The sequence below is a fragment of the Callionymus lyra genome, chromosome 7, assembly GCF_982586985.1.
Source record: "Callionymus lyra chromosome 7, fCalLyr1.hap1.1, whole genome shotgun sequence".
NCBI classification, from domain to species: domain Eukaryota; kingdom Metazoa; phylum Chordata; class Actinopteri; order Syngnathiformes; family Callionymidae; genus Callionymus; species Callionymus lyra.
Genome location: NC_141824.1, coordinates 12,040,736 through 12,062,694, shown reverse-complemented (window position 1 = coordinate 12,062,694; position 21,959 = coordinate 12,040,736). Strand labels below are relative to the sequence as shown.

At 39.9% G+C, this 21,959-nt stretch overlaps 4 protein-coding genes across 6 annotated transcripts in view; 3 read left to right on the top strand and 1 right to left on the bottom strand.

Annotated features, from left to right (window-relative positions):
- usp2a (ubiquitin specific peptidase 2a) overlaps positions 1-2,613 on the top strand; it is a 33,754-nt gene extending 31,141 nt beyond the window's left edge. For 2 of the 3 annotated variants that reach the window (XM_087795042.1, XM_087795040.1), the window contains exon 13: positions 679-2,613. In XM_087795042.1, coding sequence (XP_087651168.1) covers positions 679-763 — 85 coding nt within the window. In that variant the 3' untranslated portion in view covers positions 764-2,613. The remainder of the gene's footprint in view (positions 1-678) is intronic. The other variant, XM_087795041.1, reaches the window with a different exon arrangement.
- Positions 2,614-4,403: 1,790 nt separating this feature from the next.
- Positions 4,404-7,914, top strand: LOC148075065 (TLC domain-containing protein 3A-like). The gene is made up of 5 exons (XM_087795043.1): positions 4,404-4,593; positions 4,768-4,851; positions 5,696-5,918; positions 5,978-6,073; positions 7,313-7,914. The coding sequence occupies exons 1-5, from the start codon at positions 4,472-4,474 to the stop codon at positions 7,580-7,582; spliced, it is 795 nt and encodes a 264-aa protein (XP_087651169.1). The 5' UTR covers positions 4,404-4,471; the 3' UTR covers positions 7,583-7,914.
- A 369-nt stretch (positions 7,915-8,283) lies between these two features.
- gemin4 (gem (nuclear organelle) associated protein 4) lies at positions 8,284-15,095 on the bottom strand. The gene is made up of 7 exons (XM_087795074.1): positions 14,676-15,095; positions 13,314-14,197; positions 11,757-12,750; positions 10,492-10,639; positions 10,152-10,404; positions 9,510-10,088; positions 8,284-8,569 (listed from the first exon to the last, which is right to left on the bottom strand). Exons 1-7 carry the CDS (start codon positions 14,683-14,685, stop codon positions 8,348-8,350), a joined length of 3,090 nt encoding a protein of 1,029 aa, XP_087651200.1. The 5' UTR covers positions 14,686-15,095; the 3' UTR covers positions 8,284-8,347.
- A 133-nt stretch (positions 15,096-15,228) lies between these two features.
- On the top strand, positions 15,229-21,943 carry LOC148075063 (tapasin-like). The gene is made up of 8 exons (XM_087795079.1): positions 15,229-15,385; positions 15,577-15,765; positions 18,882-19,142; positions 19,960-20,289; positions 20,364-20,708; positions 20,776-20,865; positions 21,134-21,153; positions 21,230-21,943. The coding sequence occupies exons 1-8, from the start codon at positions 15,340-15,342 to the stop codon at positions 21,242-21,244; spliced, it is 1,296 nt and encodes a 431-aa protein (XP_087651205.1). The 5' UTR covers positions 15,229-15,339; the 3' UTR covers positions 21,245-21,943.
- The last annotated feature ends 16 nt before the right edge of the window (positions 21,944-21,959 follow it).

Below are 21,959 nucleotides of genomic sequence, written 5' to 3'. Positions count from 1 at the left end.
ATTACAATTGAACAACTTATATTAGTTTATTTTGTCATTTTCTTTTTAATTGAAAGAAATGCTTTGAGGTTGTTTTTTGATTAAAACGTTTTTGTTTTTTGGTGATAAAAGTTTTGAAATCGTTTTTTTGTTTAAATGAATAAAAGATTGTAATAAAAAAGAATTGCATTATAGGTAAAAAAAAAAGTTTTGAAGTCATTTTTATTAAAAAAAATATATATATACAGTATATATATATATATAGTATTCTTATTCAAATAATAAAAAAAAGGCTTTTTTACTTTTATTAACACTAAATCATGTGACAACAAAGATCGATCGAGTAGCTCGGTATTCTATTGGTTTTGTCTGGTCGCACTATTATAACATATTTATATTGAATTTTAAAGGCTACAAATTGAAAAATATTGAATTTAGAAAACTTGACTTGGTATCATTTAAATGAGAATATCAAACTGTATGTGTGAAAAAAAGATAATTCATTTTGAAAGTTCAAAAAAATTTAATTTTTAATTGACTATTAAAGCAAAGTTAAGTTTCATCATTTGAAAACGTTCAATTCAAATATTCTGTCACCGATAGCGCTTTGTGACCCTGGTCTGGAAAAGCGCTATTCAAATAAAAATGACTTACTTACTTACCTTGACCTTGACCTTGACCTTGACCTCTCGTTTCCAGAGTCACGCCCATGTCGTCCAGTCAGGTGCGCAGCAGCGACGGCTACGTGTTGTTCTACGAGCTCAGCTCCTCCTCGCGCATGTGAACCTCCTGCAGGAACCCCAGCAGCTCCTGCAGGAACCCCAGCAGCTCCTGCAGGAACCCCAGCAGCTCCTGCAGGAACCCCAGCAGCTCCGGCGCGACCCCCCGGATGAAGCGTCGCCTCTGAAGTGTGTCGTGTCGCCCGGATCCAGTTTTCACGAGCGAGCGACGACTCGTCCAGACCCTCCTCTATGCACTCAAGCTCCTCACCGCGCCTTGTTTTTTTTTTCTCTGCCTCATATCATGACTTTTTATTTTGCTTTGGATTTTAATGTTTTTATCTTGTGGAGTTCTGACCTCGCGAGGCTTCACGGGCCGACAGGACGAAGACGTTTGTGACGACGAGAGGTCAAGTTACTGAAGCGGCTCACGGCCGAACCTCTTACACCACTACACTCCCACGACGACCTTTTTTTTTTGCACCCGCGACCTTCATCTTTGCTCAGAGGTGTCCGGGGTATGGAAGTATATCAGCGCCATCGGGATATTGAACGTTGAATTTTTTAACATTTTAAATGTTGAAAATCTTTTTTTCTTTATTGAAATGGTTTTTTTGTTTGATTTTTTTTTATAATTAAATTCAATTATTTCTATATTAAAAGGTTAAATACGATTCAATTGATTAAAAAAAATAAAAAATGTTACACATTGTTCTAAATTCTAATTCAGGCAATTGGTAGAAAAATGTTCAAAATGTAATATTTTTAATTATTAGCCGTTTAAATTCAATAAGAAAGTGATGATATAATTAAATTAAGAAATTGAAATATATTTTCAAAATTATTTTTTGTTTCTTTACACCTACAGTTTGATATTGTAATTGCAATAATTAAAGAATAAATGTCAAAATTATTATTATTTTTTAATTGAAGAGTTTTAAACTCAATATAAGAATGTTGGTATAATAGTGCCATCATTTCTTTTTCAAAATGATATATATTTTCTTACACACACAGTTTGATATTACAATTGTAATCATTTAATAAAAATAATAATAATAACAAATTCAATATTTATATATGCATCGCCTTTTAAATTCAATATAAAAAGGTGGTATAATTAATTGAATTAAAATATTTTCAAATTTAAAACATTTTCTTTTTACACATGGAGTTTGATATTATAATCCCAAAAATTCTAAAATATTTATTCTAAATTCATTGTTTTTAAATTCATAGCTTTTTAAATTCAATATAAAAATGTTGGTTTACACATTTTAAATTCCACCTTTCAATATAGAAATTATTGAATTAAATTATTTGAAAGAAAGAGTCGATGCTAAAAAAAAACAACCTTTCAATAAAATAATCATAAAGTTTTTCCACATTTCAATGGTTGAATATCATCAATATTCCGGCGACACTTCCAGGAGGCACTCGTGAGCGCCGCACCTCCCCCGAGGACACCCGTCCACGCCTCCTCCCCTCGTGTGGCTACTGAAGTTTTTCCAAGTGCTGTGAACGAATGAAAGCAACTGGATCTGCCGTGGACTCAATAGGAAGAAGATTCTATCAATAACGATCGTCTGGTTCATGTTCTTCTCTTGTTTCTTGCCATTGAACAACAAAGAAAGAATGTTTTCAGAGCAGAAGTGAAACAGAATATCTGTATATTTTTATACCCTGATGCAATAGAGAATGTACTATTCAATGGTGCTGAACAAGACCCATAACTGTTTTCTGTTGCTTTATTGAGCAGGTTTCAAGAGAGATGAAGATTATTTATGGTACAGATGGTGATGATGGGTCACACTTTCTGACAGTTGCAGTCAAACACAAGTGAATATATGAATATATATATATAAATATATATATATATATGAATAAAAGTCAACATGAAAGTGTTTTACTTCAAGACTCGGTCCCTCTTTTCTAGTGTTGCAAAGTTTATTTACGCATTTTTTAATTTTATAAAAATACTTCCATATATCAAATGATGATTTTGAAGGAATATTAATGGAGGAAGTGTTTCTTTCTTATTTAATTTAAAGTAAAATATATATTATTAATCAAAAAAGTAGCTTTAATCAAATATTTGTTTTTAAATTTAAAAAAAAGTTTTGATGTCATATTATTTAGGTGAATATAGTTTTGAACTCGTTTTTTAAAAAAAAGGCATTTTTTATGAAAATAAAAATAGTTTTAATGTTTATTTTTTTATTGTAGTGAATATTCTTTTGAAATCATTTTTAATGAAAAAAAAAAAGGTTTTGAAGTCGTTTTTTACTCTAATGACTATTGTCTTGATAACGTTTTCTTTTAATTTAAGTTTTATTTATTTAAGTAAAACTAAGTTTGGAAGGATTTTTTTATAGAAGTGAATAAAGATTTGAATTTGTTTTTATATTATTTCAAAAAGTTTTGAAGTCATATTATTATTTAAGTGAAAATAGTTAGGACATTTTTTTTTACTGAAGTAAAAAAAAGTTTAAGCGTTTTTTCTTTTTTTTTATTGTAGTAAATATCAAATTAAAATTATTAGCAATATTGTCTTGATATCGCTTTTTTATTTAAGTAAAAAAAAGTTTAAAGGATATTTTTTATTGAAATAAAATAAGTTTTGAATTTGTTTTTATTATTATTTAAAAAAGTATTAAAGTCATATTAATATTTAAGTGAAAATAGTTTTGCAATCTTTTTTTACTGAAGTAAAAAAGGTTTTAGCGTTTTTTCTTTTTTTTATTGTAGTAAATATCAAATACAAGTTATTAGTAATATTGTCTTGATAGCGCTTTTTTTATTTAAGTAAAAAAAGTTTTGAAATATTTTTTTATTAAAATAAAAAAAGTTTTGAATTTGTTTTTATTATTATTTAAAAACGTTTTGAAGTCATATTATTATTTAAGTAAAAATCGTTTTGAAATCGTTTTTTATGAAAATAAAAATAGTTTCAACGTTGTTCCTTTTTATTGTAGTAAATATTATATCAAAATTATTAGTAATATTGTCTTGACATCGCTTTTTTTATTTAAGTAAAAAAAAGTTTGAAGGATTTTTTTAATTGAAGTAAAAAAAAAGTTTTGAATTTGTTTTTTATATAATTTAAAACAGTTTTATAGTCATATTATTATTTAAGTGAAAATAGTTTTGAAATAGTTTTTTATGAAAATAAAAATATTTTTAATGTTGTTTCCTTTTTTTATTGTAGTAAATGTATTTAAAATTATTAGTAATATTGTCTTTGATATCGCTTTTTTTATTTAAGTAAAAAAAAGTTTTGAAGGATTTTTTTTATTGTTATTTTAAAAAGTTTTGAAGTCATATTATTATTTAAGTGAAAGTAGTTTTGAAATCGTTTTTTATGAAAATAAAAATAGTTTTAGCGTTGTTTCATTTTTTATTGTAGTAAATATATTACAAATTATTAGTAATATTGTCTTGATATCGCTTTTTTTATTTAAGTAAAAAAAAGTTTGAAGGTTTTTATTGAAGTGAAAAAAATGTTTTGAATTTGTTTTTATATTATTCATAAAGTTTTTAGTCATTTTGAAAATTGCTTTGGACTTTTTAAAATAATTATTAAAATTAAATAATGTAGTTTTTCTAAAAGTTGTTAAGCTTTTTTTAAATTGAAGTAAATAGTCGCGCTTGAATTATACGTCCACAGTGACGTCACAAATAAGCGCCTCTGCCTGTATATCAATAAGGATGCAGATCTGCGACTCAACTGGTGCTTCGGATCCGAACTTTTCCGAGTTTTCCAGGCGTTTATCATGTTCGACGTCCTTCTCTGTGGATCTTTGTTCTTCTTCGGTCACTTCTTCTGCTTCAGGAGACTCTTGGGAGTGATTTTCCTGGACTGGACTGATGCGGACGTGGTTTCTGTCAGTGAGAGGTGAACCAGTGACTTTAACGACAAATAATCCACATTATTCAGTCACTCAACTCTTATTTCTGCCGTTTATAATGAGTTATTAAAACAATAAAACATGTAAATAAGTAACGCTTAATGTACTGATAAAAAATATATTGAATGTTTTTGACACTTTTGTACTGAATCCCTGAACAGACTCGTGGCCGCCATACATGGATCCTTGGCGACTGTAGCGGGAGTGATTGTGGCGTCATCGTGTCATGACGTCATGACTGACAGGTATGACAGTTGTTTTTGCAAATGTTCGACAGGTGTCGTTAAAAACATCAGGCCGAGAGCGATTTAATGAATTAAAAAATATATAAATTCAATTTTTTTTTTTGGCCAGTATTGACATTTTTTGTTAAGTTTGTTATAAAAATAATTTAAAACACATTTGAGAAATAAACGCTCCTTCATTTGATTGATACATACATTGATTGATTTGAATAAAGTTTTACTTTAACTGTAAATTGTCTTGAGATTTGTTATGATTTGACACCTTAAAAAATAATAAATAATTTGGTTGGACGATAAGAATATATTATTAAATATCACACAAATCAATTAAAGAATCTAAATTTTTTTTTAAAAAGACATACTCGTGGAATATTTATTGTAATGTTTGTTTTTTTGCATTTTTAATCCAAGCAAAAGAGAATAAAAACACTTTGAAAGTCTGCTTTTCTTCTGCCGAATGAGACGAATTGATTCGTACATAAAATTGATTCAAATAAAATATATTTAACTGTAAAAATATATATATAAAATTAACCTAGCGCTACACAATACATCGGGGATGGAACTAATTATTAATAATATTACACAAGTTACACTGAAAAAATCTAAATAAAATGGACTACACTAATAGAACGTCTAAAAATGTTTTGCACTTTTAATACAAGCAGAAAAATAAAATAAAAAATGCTTTTATTTCTGTCGCCGCATACTGTAGATTCAGCGTCAGTGTTTCTTGTATATAAATCATAAAATTGCATTTTATTTAATCACGATGTTGATTTGAACCTAAAAAAAAAATCATACAATGTTTTTTTATCTTAAAGTGTTCTTCTGTAAAATGCAGGCACTGGCTGGCGGACACCTTCGTGGTCTTCGGAGCGCCATACATGGCGATTGACATCTACTACATGTATCTCGTCCACTTCCACACTCAGGGGGTCAAAGGTCGCAGCGCCGGTCCCCAGACGGGTCACTCGCTGCAGACCGTCGGCGTTTTTTTGAGCAAGGAGCGGATGCTGGTCGTCCATCACCTGGTTCTGCTGCTCGTCTTCGCGCCCATCACTCTGGTGAGAGCTCGGACGTGATTGACACTCGATCGATGACAGCCGACTGGTTTCTCCCACAGTTCTTCAGGAGAGGACTCGGAGATTTCTTCGTCGGCTGCCTCTTCATCACGGAGCTCAGCTCGCCGTTCGTCGCCGTCGGCAAGATTCTTATTCAGGTAAAACAACGCTGTCTCACATGTTACCTGTGAAAGTTACCTGTGAATCTTACCTGTACATATTTACTGGTGTAACATCTTCAGGTGTTTGAAACATCTTCTCCTGCTTAAAACGTGACGAAAACAATCTTTGTTTCTTTTTCCTGCCAACCTAAAACATTTTTTTTTAATAAATTACACAGACCTATTAAATAAAGACAATCATACTGAATGATGTTGTATAAAAACATTGCATTTTATAAAGAAAAATAAAATGTTGCAAATAAAATAACTTGAAGAACTAAAAATAAGTAGTTCACAGAACTCAAGTTTCAATAAACGGATAAAAAGCCAAAACTGTCAACTTTTCTCAATATTTGTTCAATAAAAACGTGTTTTAAAAACCATTAGCATGGCTAGCTTTAACTCGGTTAGCTTTAGCTCAATTACCATTAGCATGGCTTGCTTTAGCTTGGCTAGAATTAGCTTGGTTAGCATAAGCTCGGCTAGCTTTAGCCCGGTGAGCATTAGCTCGGCTAGCATGTTGGTAGCGCTCGATGCCTCATCAACTTCATTAAGTTGATTGTTGTTGTTGTATCTTCATGGGTGACTTTGTGAGTGAAAATTTTGTAAATGTAAGTTTTGGTCGTCCTTGATGAAGAAGTTCTGTCATGTGACCGCCATGATGGCCGACTGACCTGTTGTCATTGCAAGTCGTTGTTACTAATGTTCACATCGTGTTCATTTTTGCCGTGCAGTTAAACTTCTGGCCGCTAGATGGCAGCAGTCATTAAGTACTTTGCAGCTCAAGTAACGTCGAAATCCCAGCAATCACTGAGGACGAGAGGATACAGTCGACTCCAGCAGCTTTTAAAGTTTGGACATATTTTAGTTTAAAAAAACAAATGAAAGCAGTTACGACTTCGTAAAGAGTCATGTGGTCTGTAAATTCTGCAACACCAGAGTCAAGTACTTGAAAATACTACACATACTTGTTACTATACAATATGTATTGTATTGCTAGATTCTTGCCGATACACACAACTACTACACAACAGGAATGGGTCGATGAGGTTTCATGATACAGTGTCGCTCAAAAGGTTCATAATGATATAAGGTTTCTACTGCATCAATGTTAGAGTGCCATCTAGTGGCCTTTAAGAATCATGACACTGTAGTGCCACAAGTCCAGATGGTGTTTCTGTACGTGGGTCGTCTGGGTCAAGGTGTCGGGTCATGACGAGGTCGTCTCTCCCGCAGCTGGGCCTGGACCACACCAGGCTGCACCGGGTCAACGGCGTCGTGGTCCTGCTGACCTTCTTCACCTGCAGGATCCTCATCTTCCCCTTCATGTACGCCATGTACGGCCGGCAGTTCGGGGTCCCTCTCCACAGAGTCCCCTGGAGTCTGCCCCTGCACTGTAACCTGGGCAACCTGCTGATCCTGGTCCCTCAGCTGTACTGGTTCACGCTGCTGCTGAAGAAAGCCAAGAGACTGTACCAGCGTCAGTCCAGAGCCAGAGGAGACTGACCTCTGACCTCCATGTTTCTTGAACGTGTGCAGCTACTGAAGAAGATCGTCGCCACCATTTGCACTGAGTTGTGTCAGACAAGATGAAGTCGTCCTATAGCGCCCCCTAGTGACTTTGAATGTATTTTTAACTAATTATTTTGATCTCAAGGCACAAGGTGTCTTAGAAGGTTGTCGGTTTGCTTCCCTGTGTTTGTGCAGGTTTACTATAGGTACTCTGGTTTCCTCCCTCAGTCCCGGAACATGAGGTTGTGTGTCCTGAGACCTGTTTAGCGTGACCTCCTGGAAAATGAACAAAGGAATGTTTTGTCTTAAATTTAATAAAGATTAAAACTCTAAAACAAGTACCTGTATTTTGATTTAAAAAACTTTTTCAGGCTTAATGACTTTTTAATCCCCGTTTTTTATTTAAAGAAGGATATTTTTAAAAGTCTTAATATGTTAACTTCAAAGGCCTTAACTTGCATTAAAATTTCTTGAATTGAATTTTCAAAAATTAAAAACTTTAGCACAAACAAGATTTTATTTTTTGGCTTTCAAACGTAAGGTCGATGTAATAATTGCTATATATTTTTTTAACTTTTTATTTGATAAATAATGTGGTTTTTTTTGGTTTTTTTGTAACATGGAGCTAAAAAAATGTTCTTGAAAGACCTGCAGACTCTCAGGTTGTTACACAAAGCTTCCACCAGGAGGCGTCAAACCTTTTTTTAACGACAACTTTATTGGTATTTTTTTCCCCCCCCCAACAACATGAGCAGGAAGTTACGAGGCGGGCGACGCCAGCTGTGCGATCTTCTGCTGCAGCACCGTCCGCATCTCTCGGTTCTCCAGGTTGTCCGTGATGGTGGAGAGGAAGTGTCGGGTGTTGGAGGTCTCCAGCGAGCTGCTGCTGCCGGGGAAGGCGGCCATGACGGCCTCGTAGTGGCTCAGGATCTCCAGGCTGGACAGGAAGAGCGGCTCGCACGGACCCCCGGGCAGCATCACCTGATGACCAGAGTGAAGAAGATTTGAAGTTGCTGAGGACTAGAGGTGTGTAGAGTGTGTCCATATAAGCATCACAATTATATATATCGTGATACTGTAGTATCAAGTATACATGTGTAGTATTGTCCAGTACTTGACTCTGGAGTTGCAGAATTTACAGACCACATGACTCTTGACGAAGTCGTAACTGCTTTCATTTGTTTTGAAACCAAAATATGTCCAAACATCAGCTTTAAAAGCTGCTGGAGTCACTGTATCCTCTCGTCCTCAGTCATCACCAGGATCTTGCGGGACTTAATTGTTCCTTTAGCTAGAGAGGACGTAATGACTGCTGCCATCTAGCGACCGGAAGTTTAATTGAAACACAAAAATGAACAAACGCCATGAATATTTTCATGTCAATTATCTGTTTTTTTTTTTTTAAACAATCAATTTAAGTGTATTAAGAAAATATATAAAATATCACAACATAAACAATATAATTTGTCTTTTGATCATTTATTGCAGATTTATAATTTATTTTTAAAATAGTTATTTTATGTATTATAGTTAAATGAAGCGTGTAAAATAGTTCATCATCTTAAATGTAAAATTAACACATTTTGTAATTTTTGTGTGGAAATCCAACTTCCTGCCTCTAGATGGCAGCACTTGTTACGTCCTCCGCAGCTGAAGGAACAATGAAATTCCGAAAGATTTCTACAATGACTGAGGACGAGGGGATACAGTGACACCAGTAGCTTTTAAAGCTGATGTTTGGAAATATTTTGGTTTGAAAACAAATGAAAGGAGTTAAGACTTCGTCAAGAGTCATGTGGTCTGAGTCAAGTACTCGACAATACTACAAATATATACTTGTTACTACAGTATCACAATATACTGTGTCATTGACCTTGTATAGTGATAAATATAGTTGCCAATACACGCCCCTCGTACTCACCTGGATGTGCTGGACGTGACAGAAGATCTGGCTGAGGACAAACAGGACCTCTTGGCTCCTCCCTGGAGTCTCAGAAGAGGTTTTCGATGAGACCACAAGAGGCAGTTTTTGTTTCAGCGAGTCCACCCAGTCCCTCACGGCCAGAGCGTACAACCTTCCCACGTGACCCCAGCCGTCGGCGTCCAGCCAGCCGCTGCAGCTGGAGCCACACAGCAGCTGGAAGACCCGCAGCAGGAGGACCGACCCGCAGAGCTCGCAGGAGAAGCTCCTCAGGTCCAGCAGAGGCAGGAAGTCCACGTACTCCAGCGAGAAGGGAACGTGCAGGCGACCGGAGAGGATGAGCTCCTTGATGGTCCGGAGCAGGCGGCTCCACTGCGAGACCGTGCACTCGGGTAGGACCTGGGTCAGAGCCACCAGAACCCCTTTGCTGAACATGCTCAGGTGTCCCGCCTGGCTCTGGTCCAGAGACAGATTGGACATCATGGCGGACTGCAGGGGGTCGGACAAGGAGCAGCACTCCATCCAGGCCAGGAGACCGGTCCCGGGGCCGTACGAGGGCAGACCCAGACTGGACCACTCCTGGAAGTCAAAGCAGAGCGTGAGCGTTTTGCTTCCGTCCGTCAAGCGGTCCTGACCCGTCACCTGCTCAGGTAAGTCGCACACGTCCAGCAGGGACGACGGCACCTCGTTCTTGAAGTGTTCCCCCCACACGGGTTTGAGGAGAAGACCCACGGTCCAGTCGAGGACCCCCACTTTATCGTAGAGCCAGAACAAGGCTCTGGACCAGCTGGCGGGGTCCGCCTCCACCCCGGCACCCACCAGCTCGGCCAGCCTGCTCAACAGCGCCCCCACCAGCTCCTTGCTGTCCATGGACCAGCGCGAGGCTTCCGACGACCTGCAGGCGAGTTCATTTTACATTTTAAATGTTGAAACTATTGATTTTTCTTTCAGACAGTGTGAGAAGCGTGAGAAGTGTGTCCACCTGAGCGTGTGATGCCGCAGCTGTGCCAGAACGTAGAGCAGAGGGAAGGCAGAACTTCTCAGCAGCCAGTCAGGACGGTTCTGAACGTCCAGGTCCAGAGCCGAGTTGAGGAGCCGGAGACTGAGCTCCTGATCTACAGGGGAGTCGCCTGAAGGCAACACACAAAAGCTTACACTTTTTTTTTTTTAAACCACAAATACATCTTATTGCTTTTTCTGCTCAATTCTTATTAGTCTTGATAATAAACCGTCGACATTTAGTTTCTGTAAAAGTGAAACATTTTGAATAAAAAAAAAATAACTTCATGTGAATAATACTCAATATATAATCCATATGTTTGTTACATTTCATCAGTACCATCTTGTAGTATCTCAACCATTTAAAATGAAAATGTGATGAGGCTGAATAACAACTGTAATTTTTTTTTATTGAAATTAAGACTGAATTAAATAATATTAAATTAAGAAATGGAATAAATGGAATTGGAATATAAAAATGCATACATTTTGGAAATATTCGATTTTTCTAATTGAATTGTTATTTAAAAAGACATGTTAATGACAATAACAATTCAATTAATTAAAAAAGTATTAAAAGCTGAGAAAGAAATTGAAATGAAAAAAAATAAAACATTTCAAATGATAAATATTCTGATGACACTGATATACTTCCATTCCTATCTCAACAGTTTCGTTAAAAATGTACCAATATCTAAATAAAAAAAATTACATTTCAAACTTTATGACTAGGTTTAACCAGTAGTTCCTAGTCTGGGGACTAGTTACAGTCTTGGTTTGAACCGGCCCTCACAGGAAGCAAAGAAATAATTATTATAACATCCATTTTATCAATTATTTCTGTCTGAAAGGCGTTTTATTTTGAAAAGAAATATATGGTGTTTCCTCTGGAGTAACAGTCTGTGACTCTTGACACAAGTTTCAGTCAAGTTTACTCAGAAAATAAACCTGTAAACTAGTGACAATGAGTGAAACATTAAGTAAGTAAGTAAATTATATTTATATAGCGCTTTTCCAGACCAGGGTCGCAAAGAACTTAAACAATCAAAACAATACTCAATAAAATATATACTTAAAAGGTAAAGATAACACAGGAGTTCCAGAAAATCAAGGAAAAGCCTGCATGCATAAAAGTGTCTTAAGATGTTTTGAGTGTTTATCTGAAGGTTGGTTCGTGGTATTTGTTTTTTTTTAAATATTTTTTCAGTGTTTGTCATTTTTAAACCTGGAATTGTAAAAGACACTCACTGGACCCGGAGATGTTCGGCAGCACGAAGGTGTTGACCACGTCCTCAGGAGACACCACCACGTCCTCCTCGCCCTCCACCGGTGTCATCAACAGACTCAGAAACTGGACCAGCTGCTCTTTGTCCCCGGCGGACATGGACCTGGACCTGATGGTCTCCTGCAGACACTCGCAGAGCAGACCTCCGCCATCATCCTCCGACGCTCTCCTCCGTCTGAGGCCCGGCAGCTTCTGCAGGATCTTGGACATCAGCAGGAAGGCTCCTTTGTTGAAGACGGCCGACTGGCAGCAGGTCCGGACCGCGGCCTCTGGGTTCTGGAAGGCCACTCTGGCCACGAGTGTCACGGCCGTGTCCAGGCTGCCTTGTGATGCTCCTCCCCCTCCCTGGATGATGCAGTTGAACGCCATGTTGAGCTCCTTCTCGAACGCTTCAAGGAGAGCCGAGGGGACCTGCTCCGCGAAGAATCCCCTGTCGGACCCGTCGACGACCTCGGCCAGGACGCCGTTCTTCTCCGCGGGTGGAAGCGCGGAGAAGATCTCGGTGACCACTTTGATCATCCTCCTGCTCTGACTCACACCGGAGCTACGGAGTCTGGGGGAGACGGTTCTGACCAGCTGGACCACCGTGTCCTGCAGCTGGAAAGCGGCTCGGTTCTGTTCCAGAGTGTCCATCCAGCGCTCCTCAAGGTCGGCCCAGCTGCACTCTGACGCGAACATCCGCGCGAAGCCCTGGTAGTCGTCCAGGCGGTGGCCGATGATGCTGATGGTGACCTCCATGTCCAGGTCTGTGTTCTTCTCAGGAAAGCTCAGCGAGTGAAGGAGGTCTCGTAATTTCTCAAGGACTTCCTGAGGCTCCTCGAGTGAGTCCAGGAGCCTCTGAACGCTGTACTGCAGCTTGAAGGCGGAATAACTGGGCGGGATGTTTTCAAGAAGTCCACTCTGGAGCCACACTTGAACAAGATCACCTACGACCTTCAAACCTTCTGAAAGACTCACCTACGGAGGTAGATATGTGTCGTCAGAATATTGAACGTTTAAATTTAACATTTTGAAATGTTGAAACTTTTAAATTGAAATGTTTTTCTGAAAGCATTATATTTATTTTTTGGAATAATTTAATATAAAAGTTTCTAAATAGAAAGGATTACATTTTATTTTTTAATTTAATTTAAAAAATGGAATGTTAAAGAATTTACATGTAGTTTGATGTTCCAATAATTTAAAAAAATGTTCTTAAATACTTTTTTTTTATATATACAGTATTAATATTTTATCCATAACCTTTTAAATTCAATATAAGTTAGTTTACATTCTCTGCTCTTTTTCTTAATGATTGAATTTCATTATACATTTATTTAAAATATTGAATTAGTGTTTTGTTTTTTGTTTTATAATTAAAAAAAATATTTTACTTTTTTTTTGTGGATATTCTTATTCAGAATGAATTGCTTTTTTTTCAAAATAATAATTTAATGGTTAAACAATTTCGATTATAAACAATGTAAATGTCAAATTCAACAGTCAACATCATGATGGCACAGATATTCTTCCGGACTCACCTGTGTGGACTGAAAGCACGCAGGCGTGTGAGCAACTCTCAGGTCAATCAGAAGCTCCTGGATGAGCTCCGACTTCACGTCCTTCTTTTCCTTGACAGCCACCGACAGGAAGTGCAGCTTCTGCTTCACGGGAAGTTCGACCGCTTCCTTGATCAGGTGTGAAGTGAAGAGAACGTCCAGACAAGTGCAGAGAGCGGCGAGGCAGAGCTCCGACGAGCAGACGACGTCCTTCACGTCGTCGAGCGTCTGGAAGAAGATCTGGAGGACATCCCGCGTCTGAGAAGACGACGAGGACGAGTCCAGTCGGATCTTCTTCGCGGCCTGAGGGATCCCGCCGGTCGGCTTGTGCGTGAGAAGAGCCCGCTGGCTGCGGAAGATCTCCTCCAGGCTCTCCACCCCGTCCTCCTGAGCGTTCCTGCCCCTCCACAGAGACCACCACACGTCCAGAATCAAGCGGACGTCCCGCTCGCCGGTCGGACTCTGCTTCACGTGGCAGGCCATCCTCTCCAGATCGGCGCAGACGTCTCCGTCCGGGAGACGTAGGAGAAGCTGAGTGAAAGACTCCTCGGCGGACAGAGACTTCACCAGCTCCACCAGGACCACGTGGTTCAGGTCCGGGAGGCCGTTCTGGAGAGCGAACAGAGGATTCTCCCGCCACGACGTCTCCACGTCCTCTTCATTCTCCCTGCAGAGGACCTTCAGCCAGACGACGGCGAGCAGCTTCTTGGTCCAACGGGAGCTCGAAGAACCGCCGCTTATTTCCTGGAGAGCCTCGAGGACGGGGCGTCCCACCCGCGACCAGTCCGACTTGTCAAGGCAGGACAGAGAGGAGGGCTGACACAGCCGGTCGGAGAGGAGGAAGGCACCGTGTAGGACGGCGGACTCTAACGGAGACAAACACAAATAAATTATTATTATTTGAAAAAATACATGAAAACACATGAAGAATAATAATCAATCTATATATTGTGGCCCCTGAGGACAATGAATTGCCCAACGTATCATGAGAGTAACTAAAACAATAGCAAGACATAAAGTAGCATTAGAATTATGTGTTATTATTCTTATTTTAACCATCTTGGAACACGTGTTGAGTACTACTGACCACTGCAGACCAGGAACAGCTCAATAAGGAGTAAAGTGGTCACAATATTTAGGGAATTCTTTTTTTAAATAAAACCAAAATATGCACTAGTACACACGTTAGTTTATAACCTTAATTCAAATAAGAACAAATGAGTTTAGCTAGAGTAAAAATAGTTAATGTTTCATTTAATATGATGCGTACATTTTTAAGTTAATATTACATTTAGTGTGACTTAAATCCTAATAATAAAAATGATTTGAAGTTTGACAAGTTACCTCGATCCATGAGCTCGATATATTCAGCACGTTTACGTCACAACTGAGGGACCCATGTGTGTCCGGTGACACGGAGAAGAACGGGCTGGAGTACCCCGAGCTGCAGGAAAAGATTCTAACTTGTAGTAAAAGCGGAAAAGAATCTCAGTGTCGAAAAAGCTCCATAAGTTCATAACCGCGGGACATCTTTCAACACACACGGCGCTTCCGGGTTATGGTCTCGCGAGATTTATGCATGTGCTACGTCATCCCACAACGCCAAACTAAAAACTGCATCGACAATTCTATTCTATTTTTATTTAAACAAAAGCTACTTGAAATTTTTTTTTTTCCCGGAAACTTTACTTATTTATTTATAAAATTATACCAAAGTGAAGTTTCTTCTTCATGAAGTCCAATAAATTGAATTATTGTGAGTAAACAAAAGTAATATATTTTTATAACCACTTATAATGCGGTATTAATATTACATTAAATTTGTATAATGGTTACCTTAAGCTAAAATGTTGATCCAGTAAAATGACTACATGTCGTTTCACGTTTCTCATGAACTGAAAGTAAACAGGCAGTTTCACTTTTGACCCTGTTTGGCCACAAACGGCAAAGATTGATAGATAGATAAACTTTATTGATCTCTCTGGAGGCCTCCTTCTGGAAATTGAACATGACGCAAACCTTGAATGTATTTATATATTTGTGTCTGTGTGCAAGTAAGTCTGATGTTTATTACAACTTAAAGAATCATTTTTTGATTGTGGTTACCTATCTTAGATAGTTTTCTGTTGGCTGTGATGTTTGTTTTTCAATGTTGAATCCAGCAGATATACTCCTGAGATATGTTGGACATTATTATTGTTTTGCTGCCTTCATGTTATGTGTTTAATTCTTGGTTGTGTTATAGGATGTGCCTCAGGTGTGCTGTCTCAACATCACTTGTCATGGCAGCCCTGCAAGTTCACAGACGAGCGTTTATTCCGCCTCAACGAGACTCATTTTGACGTTGAATTCCGACACAGAGACAGCTTGCTACAGTTCGGTAAGAAGGGAGACACTCCTGTCAAGCCTCACATGGTCACCTTCCTGGTCACAGGTAAGTTCCAGAGAAATCGCTTTCAGCTGCTATTGTCTGAACATACATAAAATAATAAGGGTGTAAATGTCACGTTTAAAGAAATTAAACTTCTTGAAAAAGTTGTGACCTACTGTATTGTTGTCGCCTGTTTTATCAAGGCCATTTGTGTCTTTTAAGTTTACCAAAATGATCGACTTAAACATAATAACGTGATGAATGAGAGCATGAATAGTACACAAATGTTTGTTTGAAATCAAAATTGTCACTTTTCAGTTTAAGCCAAAACAACAAGTCCTTTTCCCACCTTCACACAATACGTGAAGTGCCACACCCGGGAGGACAAGACTCTGGACCTTTTGTATGAAAATGTAAAAGGTGCCTACACCTCCACCCCCCTACCCCCCCTCGGCCGCTCTGATCACAACCTGATACGTCTGCGACCTGAATACACTCCCATGGTGAGGAGGCAGCCTGTACAGAAAATAACTGTTAAGATGTGGAATGATGAAGCCAAGGAGAGGCTGAGAGACTGCTTTGAGTCTACAGACTGGAGCGTGTTCTCTCATGGTGATGACATCGACACCTTCAATGACCATTCCACAGATTACATCAAGTTCTGTGAGGGCAATGTCGCGCCGACCCGCAAGGTGCGGTGCTTCGCCAACACCAAGCCATGGGTGACCCCTCAACTTCAAGTTCTGCTGAACAAGAAGAAGAAGGTGTTTGCTTCAGGGAGCAGAGAGGAGCTTAAAGAGGTCCAACGAGAGCTCAAGAAGGCGATCAGGATGGCCAAGGAGGACTACAAGAGGAAACTGGAGGAGCAACTGGCGCAGGGCAACACAAGGGATGTGTGGAAAGGCCTGAAGAACATCTCAGGTCATGGCCAGAGTGGAGCCAGAACCACAGCAGGGGGAGACCAAGGATGGGCCACTGAACTTAACCAGTATTTCAACCGGTTTGATCAGGGCCCCCCTCCCCCCTCCACCTCTGCCCCCCACTCTTCACAAAGCTGTTTTTCCTCTGCTTCAGCCCCCTCCCCCCAACTGTTCTCACCCCCAAGCCACCTCTCCCCCCCAACACGCCCTACTTCAGCTGCCCAACACCCCACAGCCACCTCTCTCTGTTACATCTGAACAGGTGAGGAGAGAATTAAGGCGACTGAAGATCAGGAAAGCTGCTGGACCAGATGGACTCAGCCCCAGACTGTGCTGATCAACTCTGTGAGTTGGTCACACACATCTTCAACCTGAGCCTCAAACTGGAGAAGGTCCCGGTCCAGTGGAAGACCTCCTGTGTGGTTCCGGTTCCCAATGCGGTGCAAGCGAAGGAGCCAAGCCACTTCAGACCAGTCGCCCTGACCTCCCATCTGATGAAGACCTTGGAGAGGCTGCTACTCCGCCATCTACGCACGACGGTGAGCTCTGCGTTGGATCCGCTGCAGTTCGCCTACAGGCCAAAGATGGGGGTGGATGACGCCGTCATCTACCTGCAGCACCGGGCACTGACTCATCTGGAAGGCGCCGGTAGCACTGTGAGAGTCATGTTTTTTGACTTCTCAAGTGCTTTCAACACCATCCAGCCGGTGCTGCTAAGGAAGAAGATGGAGGACGCAGGAGTTGGGACACAGCTGACAGCATGGACGATGGACTACCTCACCAACAGGCCGCAGTATGTGAGGCTGCAGGACTGCAGGTCTGAGGTGACCATCTGCAGCACCGGGGTGCCTCAAGGGACAGTGCTGTCACCTTTCCTTTTTTCCCTTACACGGCGGACTTTACTTATGACTCCAGCAGCTGTCACCTCCAGAAGTTTTCTGACGACTCGGCCATTGTGGGCTGCGTGTCTGGGGGGGGCGAGCTGGAGTACAGGTCAGTCATCAGGGACTTTGTCGACTGGTGTGAGAGCAACTACCTTTGCTTAAACACCGGTAAGACAAGGGAGATGGTGATTGACTTCAGGAAAAAGTCCCCACCACATCAACCGGTGAGCATCCAGGGCTCGGACATCGAGCTGGTGGACAGCTTCAAATACCTGGGTGTTCACCTCAACAATAAACTGAACTGGTCTACACATATCAACGCCGTGTACAAGAAGGGCCGAAGTCGCCTCCACCTCCTGGGGAGACTGAGGTCCTTCGGAGTGTGCAGATCACTACTAAGGACCTTTTATGACTCTGTGGTAGCCTCTGCTATCCACTACGCTGTGGTCTGCTGGGGAGCAGGCAGCACGGACCGGGACAGGAAGAGACTGGTCACGAGGGCCGGCTCTGTCCTGGGCCGCTCGCTGGACTCGGTGGAGGAGGTGGGAGAGAGGAGGACTCTCCAGACTATCCTCCATCAGGGACAACGCTCTCCACCCACTGCACCTGACCGTGGAGGAGCTGGCCAGCTCCTTCAGTGGCAGGCTCAGGCACCCCCAGTGTAGGACGGAGCGTTATAGAAGGTCCTTCATCCCAACTGGTGTCAGGATATTTAACTCTCTACTTTAAATATCCTGATGCTAATCCGTAGCGTGTTTTTCTTCTCGTGTGTTTTTATTTTTTGTTTTTATCTTATTTGTATTTTATTTTATTTTATTTTTATTTGTATTTTATTTTACTTTTATTTTACTTTATTTTATTCTGTTAATAGTGCTAATTTTGTAATACTGTAAATAATTTGTATATTTTTAAGATCGTTTTATTTTATTTTATTATCTCTTTACTATTTCTTTTTTTTTCCATGCACTTTATTTTCATTGTCCTGCTGCTGCTGTTGTAAAAGTGTTTCCCCTCTGGGGATGAATAAATGTTTTCTATTCTATTCTATTCTAGTGAATAAACAACGAGTGATCACAATGTAACAGGCAGAATCCCAGAGCAGAACCAGACTCTGTGTTGACGGCCTCCTGCTATGAGCATAACAATATAATAATACAAAAGAAATATGATATATTTTGTATATGTGTCAAGACCTTTTTATACATGGAACAACAAATGAACACAAACTGGTTCAAAAGTGTTTCAATATAACACATTTTATTTTGATTTTATCTTGTTATAAACTGTGTTATTCTTCTATATGTATTTATAAATCCCTTCTTTGTCTGGCATTAGAGTAACAACAGCTTAAGATTTTCAATCACTTCTGTTCCAGGATCCAAATCCATCCTGCAGCAGTACATGGTCGCTCGACCCGGGAAAGTAGATTGTGAAATACGTCGATACCAACCTGAGAAAAACACCATACCATGGCCTGTCGGGGAACCCCACAAGTTCAACACCTGGTTCAGGTGCACCCTGAATCACAGCAGGAAGACAGTCGTGTTCTTCCTCAGACTCCCTTCTCTTCAGATACCACCAGACCACCATCGCAACTGGCCTGTGATCAGTGACGGAGACGTTCTCACCACAACAGGTAGAATCACTGAAACACTGTTGACATGTTTAATCGTATTTACTGAGAAGTTTTTAATCCGATAAATACATAAATGCATGACCATCCAGAACCTCAAAAAAGTTGCTGTAAATACGCTTTAAAGGTAAACTAATGTATTGATTTAAGTGTAACTTAAGTTGATCTTAAGTTGACTCTATTGTATCATCAGTATGTGTTTGTTTGTACAAAACTCTCTTTTCATTGAAATATTGACATTAGAAAATGATCTTAAGCCCCGCCCACTGAAAACACGTTTTTTTTTCTGGAGATGAAGTCTTGTTTACCATAAGCATTTCTACTCTGCTGTGATTGGTCAAGCATAGAAGATTGTCACCGTGCGTCATCAATCCCTGAAGTCCCCATCTCCAAGGGACTCGTTGTATAAACAAAGCGGGATAAATTACAGCTGGGGGTGAAGAGGAGTGAAGCCATTATTATTATGGACTCGCCTAGATTTCAGTCGGGGGCAAACTTTATAAAGTAATAACTTATCTTTTTACATTAGTTTCCTTTTAATACTAATTTATCTGCTTATTGTTAACATGTTCTCTAATGATAAAGAGAAAAAGAATATTCTCGATTGCCCTTGAACCAGTGTCCCCAGTACAATGAAATAACCTTCCAGGACAACATGTCCACGAGTAGACAAACATGTTAAGGTAACGGGATCAAGTTGACTTGAGAGGATGAGAAAGGAAAACATGGAGAAAGATGTATAGTTGGAGAATAATGGGTAAAAAAAAAACACCTCTCAAAGTGAAGAAGAATTCAAACGTAAGCTTGTTTTAATTCGTAGTTGCCATGGCGATGAAGACAGAGTCTCCAGTAGTGCACAAAGGCCTGCATACCCCGGCGACCCTGAACTGTCAGTTCGCCGTCGACCACAAGAGGCCAAAGTTCAGCGTGGAGTGGATCCTGCAGCGATTCGGCGAGAGACTGACTCTCTTCAGAAATGGAAGCAGCACAGGAGAAAGGGCTGGGACAGCTGTGGTCTTGAAGACTCTCTCAGGCGGAGACGTGTCCTACGAGATCCCCTACACCAAGGTCAACCTGGAGGGCACGTATATTTGCTCTGTCTCGGTGCCGCCACTGTCGGGAAGTCTGGACGTCAGTCTGCAGATCCTCCGTGAGAGAAACTGTTTGTATTCTTTCATCATCTGTGGGGAACAAGTTGAGTTTATTTATGTCCTGAAATCGTAGAAGCCCCTCGTGTCTCCCTCAACGTGGTCAAGTCCCTCACCGTCCAGGAAGGCTCGAAGCACACGTTCTCATGTCTGGCTGAAAAGTACTACCCTCTGGACGTGGAGTTCGTTTGGACCGAGTCGGATCCGGCCGCACCAGATTCGCGCGTCGGGGCTCCTCTGCCCAAGACCCTCAAGAACGTCCTCCTGTCGAGCCACACCAGGAAAAACGAGACCTACAAGCTGTCGGCCTCCTTCTACCTGCAGGCTTCCCTGGAACACTCTGGGAAAAATTTCACCTGCACCGTGAATCACAAGTCGCTGAGATATCCCATCAAGAAGAGTTTTATCTTGACCGTTGAAGGTGAGCGCTGACCACACGGGGGCAGCAGAGGTTCACCTCTAACCTCCCCCGTGTTTCTTTCCATCAGAACCGAGCAGCTGGTTCTTCTTCTTCATCGTTGGTGTCATCGTGCTCTTGTCTAGCCTTCTGTATCACATGGTGCCCTACCTGTTCTCAGGTGAGTCCAACCAAGAACTATCCAAATTAATACCAGGTTATCTGAAGCTATTTCTATTTTGGAACAAAATGTAACCATGTTTCAGGTTCATTCTTTTTTTGGTTCACAAATCTTAAAACTTGTTTCTGGTTTGTTTTTAAATATTTATCTTTGATAGGATATGAATCTTGTTTCTCCTGTCTGACGTAGAGAGAGATGTGTTCTCAGCCATATTATTTTAATTATTTTATTTTTTGTAAATTAATCCGAATGTTTCTTTTATTCACAGCGAGGTGGCGATTGAATCAAGTGAGAAGAAACTTGAAGTTATTACAGTGATCAGTGAAGTATCAAACTAAATGTGTGTGTGTTGTTCCCCTGACAGAGGAAGCGATATTGACCATCCAGAACATCAAGAGGAAACGATGGCTGGTTTCTGTTTGCGCGTTTCTTCAGTGTTTGTTAGACATTTATTTACTTTGTTTATTTACTATAGTTTCTTTAAAGCTGCAGGATTTATTTCCGATGTTATGCTGTCTTAAAAGTGACATTTCCAACTTTATTTCTCAGATATTTCAGATAGAAACAAAGGTATGTGGTTTACAATTAAGTTCTTGTCATCATCGTCTTCTAATTTTCGTGTGCTCCTTGGTTTTGTGCTTGACAGACGGGTCAAGACTCTCTTTAAACCTCTGGTGAAAGTTTTAAATTAATTATTCACACTTAAACTCTTTAATACAACTCCATCGATGTAATCAAGTAGCAAGTTTCTGCAGAGTAAATTCTGCAATCCAAATCAAATTATATTTAGTGACGAACCTTATACGACACACGGTCGCAGCAAGAAGGTTGCTGGTTCTGTGCGGAGTTTGTAGGTTCTCCCCGTTACTGCTTACTCTGGGAACTCCAGTTTCCTCCCACATTCCAAAAACACCATTAAGAACTCTAAATTGGAAAACGGTGGCAGAAAGTGAATAAATTAATAAATTATGAATCTTATGACTAGTTATCAGTTGAAACAGGGATCCCGAACCACTGGTACCAGTCAAGGACGCATTTCATACCTGAAAAAAAGAAAAATAAATTGTTTAATATCTGTTGTGTTTATTGCAACT